Source organism: Alligator sinensis, unplaced genomic scaffold (genome assembly GCF_000455745.1).
Source record: "Alligator sinensis unplaced genomic scaffold, ASM45574v1 scaffold150_1, whole genome shotgun sequence".
In the NCBI taxonomy this organism is placed as follows: Eukaryota; Metazoa; Chordata; order Crocodylia; family Alligatoridae; genus Alligator; species Alligator sinensis.
The window spans coordinates 4,107,633-4,113,616 of record NW_005841840.1 but is presented as its reverse complement, the minus strand read 5'-3'; the positions used below and the strand labels follow the sequence as shown (position 1 = coordinate 4,113,616).

Here is a 5,984-nt window from a genome sequence, read left to right as displayed (position 1 = left end):
GGGGCGTGTGTGTGTGTACGTGTGTGGGGGAGGGGATGTATGGGTGGATGGACATAGGTGTGGGGGTGCATGTGTGCCTGGGAATGTGTGTATGTGTGTCTAAGTGTATAGGTTTATATACCTGAAACTTATGCAGCATATATGTGTGTGTGTGTGTGTATAAGTAGACAAGGTTCTTTGGGTAAATATGGTATCTTTTATTAGACCAACTCAATAGTTGGAAAAATTGTTCTTTGCAAGTTTTTGGGCACAAACACCTGTCTTCAGGCATATGCACATATATACATGTATACACACACATACACATATATACAGTAGAGCACAAACGTGTGCAAGTGTGTGTGTACTTCTATATCTATAGATATATCTGTTTTAGTTAGTTTATAAAATGTAAACCTACCCTGCCTTCTACTTTAATCTGCTCATGGTTTATTGTGTAACGAGAGCCAGGTATAACTAGAGGCGACTGAGGGAGGTACTTAGCCACATTAGTCTGTGATCAGTCAGGAGGCAGGGTAGATTGGCCCCTTTATTGACCTGCTACATGGGAGAGATGCAGCCTAAGCCTTGATAAGCAGAGGGAGGAGGGTCTCACTTGCTCCGATGCTGAGAGGGGACTGCAGGGATTTTAATACAAGGGGCAGAGAAGGGGGGAGGAATAAGAAAGGGACTCAGCTGAGTAGAGGTAGAAAAACAAAGCAGTTAACCCCTGTGTTCCTCAGTGGGTTATTAAAACCTAATCCAGGTAATGGGATAAGAATCCTTAGTCTTAGTTTAGACCATGCTTAATACAGTCCAGTTCATGGATGACTTTTTGTTCTGTAGTTTCATGTTCAAGTTTTTCTAAAGTTTTGTTGTCTTAGAGCAACCACTCTGAGGTCAGCAATGTAAAGTCTAGGGAGGTTAAAGTGTTGTGCCATAGGCTTGTGTGTGTCCTTTTGGTATGGACACTGTATCTGCATTCATTCATCCTTTCATGTGGAAACTGTAAGGATGGAGAGTGGAAACCTTCATATGTGAAAATCTCTGAGGCTGGAGAGTCCCATCTGTTCAATGTAGACAGCAGAACAGCACTGTAAGCATGTGATGGCGTAGATTGGGGTGCGCAAAATACAGTCCACAGGCCATATCTGGCCTGTCAATTGATCCTATTCCAGCTGCTGGCAGAAATCTGAGGAAGGAGGGCTGTACCCCACGCTGCTCTGTTCTGCAGCTGGGGTGGGCCACGCCTGGCTGTGCAGCATGCAGACTGCTTTACCCCCTGCCCATCTCCCCTCCCTCCTGCATCCATGCTCCTCTGCCTGGCTTCCAGTTGGCACTGTGGCTGTGCAGTCATGGCACCGCAGCCACCGACAGCCGGACTCGCGTGTGATGGGGTGTGATGCAGCGCATACGAGTGTTGCAGCACCACTAGGAGGTGAGTCCATGTGCCTAACTTTACTGGTGTGGCACAGTGGCAGCAGGTCATTATGGTGGTTAGTGGGATGGCTGTTTGGTACACCGCATCATGCCCTGCCCTAGCTATTGCAGTGCTGGAACTATGAAGTGCTAGCAGGAAGCTGGAGGGTGGGTGAAGGTGGAGGAATCTGCATGCTGCCCTGTCCAGCTGTGGCTACAGCTGTGGCAGAGCAGAGCAGCATGGGCACAACGCTCCTTCCTCAGGCTCCCAGCAGTGGTCTGCAGGCCAGATAGTATCAATTGGCTGCACTCCTCCTTCCCTTGTTCTCCTTTCTCTCCCCCTCTCCTCCCCCCTCCAGTCCTCAATAGTTTACAAAAGCTCATTAAGTGGCCCTCCAGCCCAAATAATTACTCAACCCTGGCTTAGATGGTGTTGGTGGATGAGCAGGTGAATGAACCTTGGATGTTCATTCCCTGTTACTTGGTCCAGTGATGATGCAGTCTGTGGTGATGAGGGGGTACAGCTGGCATCTGGGTATAAAACTGTCAGAACCAAGTAGTTGTATGCCTGTGGCACAGTGGAACATTCCTTTGGTTTGATCCATAGTGGAACATTCTGCTGTCAATCAGTCTGCATGCCTGTGCCATAGTGGAAAATTCCATTGGTTTGGTTTGATACATATGGCACAGGGAGAAAGTAGGTCACAGTGGAAAATTCCGCTGGGCCAGAACTCAGTGACTATATGCTATGTCATGGAAAAGTACAGCTTTAGAAAAAGTTCCCGCCAACTTCATGCAAATATGCATACCACAATTGGCCGGTTCCAAATTATTCATATTTAGTGACTAGCGATTGGCTTGTTAGTCATATAAAAGGTAAATCAGTTTCCGCCCACAGTGGAGAACTCTGGATATTTCTCCACGTTGGAGCACTCCATATACACCTGGGAGAACTCAGAGAAGTTGGAGAACTCCGCATATACCTTGGAGTAGGGGAATTAAACCCGGCGAACTCCGCACATATCTCAGAGTGAACCTGGTGGACTGATTACCCACCAGTGACTCCGTCACACGACCCTCCTGACGTACCCCAACCCTGGTACCGCAATAAGCTGATTAAGAAAACTTCGCTGGTTACTTCCCTTACCTGTTTAAGAGAGTCTTTGTAACTCGTTTGTAACTGCAACTAAGCCAGTCAACTCTGCCTGCGCCCATACATCAGTGGCGTAAGTAAACAATCTATCTGTTACCAATACGCATCTGTGCCTAATTCCGCTCCATCGGTCAAAAGTACCCGCTTGCCGTTTCGGGCTACTGGCCACAGCCCGGCCTACCACTCGACCGCCACAGAAACAAGGTCTAGTTAGAATAGAAGTTGAGTAGTTTCGCTGGAGAGATGCTTTTTGAGGCTGAAAACCGGTCTGTAAGCCAGGACAGACTTGTCCACCATGTCGGCCTGGGGATGATTATCATTTTTTCAGGAGGGGTTGGAGGTCATTAATGACATTTTGTGTGTCCAAACTGGGGGCTCTGGGTGACAAAGGGATTCTGTTGTCTTTGTTTCAGGGTTGCCATCTGACCTTTTATATGGTGAGTGCTATGCAGATGTGTGTATATTATAGAAAATTAGGGTTGGAAGGGACCTCAGGAGGTCATCTAGTCCAACCCCCTGCTCAAAGCAGGACCATCCCCAACTAGATCATCCCAGCCAAGGCTTTGTCTACCCGGGTCTTAAAAACCTCCATGGATGGAGAGTCCACAACCTCTCTGAGTAATCTCTTCCCAGGTTTTGCTACGTAGCCTCCTAGTGAGAATTCTTCCTAATATCTAATCTAAACTTCCCTTGACTCCATTATTCATTGTTCTGTTATCTGCCACCACTGAGAACAGTCTAGCTCCACCTTTTTTGAACTACCCTTCAAGTAGTTGAAGGTTGCTATTAAATTCTCCCTCAGTCTTCTATTCTCTGGGCTAAATAAGCCCAGTTCCCTCAGCCTCTGCACAGAAGTCATGCTTCTGAGCCCCCTTTCATTGCCCTCTACTGGACTCCCTTCAATTTGTCCACATCCTTTCTGTAGTGGGGAGCCCCGAAGTTGGACATAGGACTCCAGGTGTGGCCTCAACGGTGCCAAATAGAGGGGAATAATCACTTCCCTTGATCCTCTGGCAGTGCTCCTACTAAAGCACCCTGTATGCCATTAGCTGCCTTCGCAACAAGGGTACACTGTTGGCTCATATTCAGCTTATTCGTCTCTCTAACCTGCAAGTTATTTTCTGCAGAGTTGCTGCCCAGCCAGTTGGTCCCTAGCTTGTACTAGTGCATGGAATTCTTCTGTCTTCAGTGTAGGACTTTGCACTTGTCCTTGTTAAACCTCATGAGGTTTCTTTTGGTCTAATCCTCCAATTCATTGAGATCTCTCTGAATCTTAGCCCTGTCCTCCAGCATATATACTGCTTGAGGTCATGTGCAAACTTGCAGATAGTTGATGAAAATATTGAACAAAACTGGCCCCAGGACCAACTCCTGGGGCGCTCCACTTGATACTGGCTGCCAACCAGACTTCCGGCCACCGACTATTGCCCTCTGAGCCTGATGATCCAGCCGGTTTTCTCTTCACTTAACATTCTGTTCATCGAACCCTTGCTTGCTTGCTTACTTGATAACTTGCTTGCAAGAATGCTGTGGGAGATTGTGAATGCAGGGAGACCGGTGTGATGCGTCTTGACTTTAGCAAGGCTTTTGATACAGAGTCAGTCATCTTATCTTAGAAAGCAGTCGGATCGGCCAGGCACAACTTGCCCTTGGTGAATCCATGCTGACTGCTCCTAATCCCTTTTTTTCTCCTCCAAGTGTTTAGAAATCGATTCCTTGAGGACTTGCTCCGTGAGTTTTCCAGGAACTGAGGTGATGCTTACCAGCCTGTAGTTCCCTGGATCCTCCTCCTCTTTCTTAAAGATGGGCACTATATTTTCCCTTTTCTAATCATCCAGGACCTCTCTTAAACACCACAAGTTTTCAAAGATCATGGCTGCAATCATATTGGCAACTCCCTCAGCACCCTTCAGTGCATCCTGTCTGGCCCTATGGACTTGAACCCATCTAACTTTTCTAAGGTGTCCCTAACCTGTTCTTTCACCATGGAGAGCTGCTCACGTCCTCCCCAAACTGTGCTGCCTGGTATAGTAGTCTGGGAGCTGACCTTGTGCGTGAAGCCTGGGGTGAAAAAGGCATTGAGGCATTGACTTCAGCCTTATCTGCATCCTCTGTTACTAGGTTGACACCTCCCCACTCTCCTCCCTCCTCATTCAGTAAGGGGGACACACTTCCCTTGACCCTATTCTTATTGCTAATGTACTGTTAGAAACCCTTCTTGTTACCCTTCACATCCCTTGCTAGCTGCAACTCCAGTTGTGCTTTGGCCATCCTGATTTCATTTCTACGTGCCTGAACAATACTCTTACACTCCTCCCTAGTTGTTTATCTAAGTTTCCACTTCTTATAAGCTTTCTTTTGGTGTTTTAGTTTACTGAAGAGTTCACATGTGCACATATAAAGAGTATATGCACCAGCAAAAATGTGCAGAATAGTATTAGTCTATATATGTGGATGATTCAAACTGAAAGATCTTTAAAAGAACCCTGCAATAGTTCATTATAACTTACCTTAAATGTCATTGCCTTTATAGGCATGTCCACACATGCAAGCATGTGCGCTTGCAGCAGCTCAAATAGAAGCGGTGCAAATTTAAGCCAGGGCTTTTTTTCCCTCAGCGCACGTGCTTGGACATGCACTTTTTGGAGCAAATTGTGCCTCTTGGGGCAAAATAACCTTGCCTGGCTCTTCCTGGATCTGCAGCCAGGGGGAGCTAAAGCCCAGGGCCAGCACCTGTACTGTCCCCAGCAGTATAAAAAGCTGCCCTGTCCTGACCCCATCAGTACAAAAAGCTGCCCTGGCAAGTAGCTCAGGGCTGTTAGCTCTTAGGAGCTTCTGGGGCCCAGCCAATTGGTACCTGGGGACACTACCCCTTGTGCCAGCTGGACTGCTGAAGCAGCCCTGACAGTTCCTTGCCCCCTCTACCCACTGCAGCAGTCTGGCAGTGGGGGTTGCTGCCTGGCTGTGACCTGCTGCGCCCCTGCCAGACCTGGATGGGGCCTGCACAGCCAGTAGAGGCATCTGCCCCTCTGGGCCAGCTGCCAGTGGGCTGTTGCGGCAGAGTTGGCCTCTGTGTGGCACTACTGCCACATGTGCCTGCTGCCCAGCCATCTGGGCAGCTATTGCCCGGAAGATGTTCTGGGTGTGGTGGCCTGCTTTTAACTATCAAAGCATGTCCTCCTGGCCCCATTTGGCCAGGAGGTCAGCCATAGCCAGCTGGGTCCAAGGTGCCAGCTCTGAGCAGGCAGGGTCCTGCCACTGGCCTCCCTAGCAGGCATTCTGGGGTTCCCTATTGGAAAACTGAAAAATCCCTGATTTAAAAAAAAAAAAAAAAATCCCAAAGCCCCTCTTTAAAATCCCCCCAAATCCATGTTCTCCACAAGTAAAACAAAAGACCACTATAAAGAGAGGGAGAGAGAGTGAGACAGCAATC

General features: G+C 48.1%; 1 protein-coding gene across 1 annotated transcript in view; it reads right to left on the bottom strand.

Moving 5' to 3' along the window:
- MFSD8 (major facilitator superfamily domain containing 8) overlaps nt 1-2,848 on the bottom strand; it is a 20,436-nt gene extending 17,588 nt beyond the window's left edge. The window contains exon 1 of the mRNA XM_006015614.3: nt 2,838-2,848. Coding sequence (XP_006015676.2) covers nt 2,838-2,848 — 11 coding nt within the window. The remainder of the gene's footprint in view (nt 1-2,837) is intronic.
- Nucleotides 2,849-5,984: the final 3,136 nt, after the last annotated feature.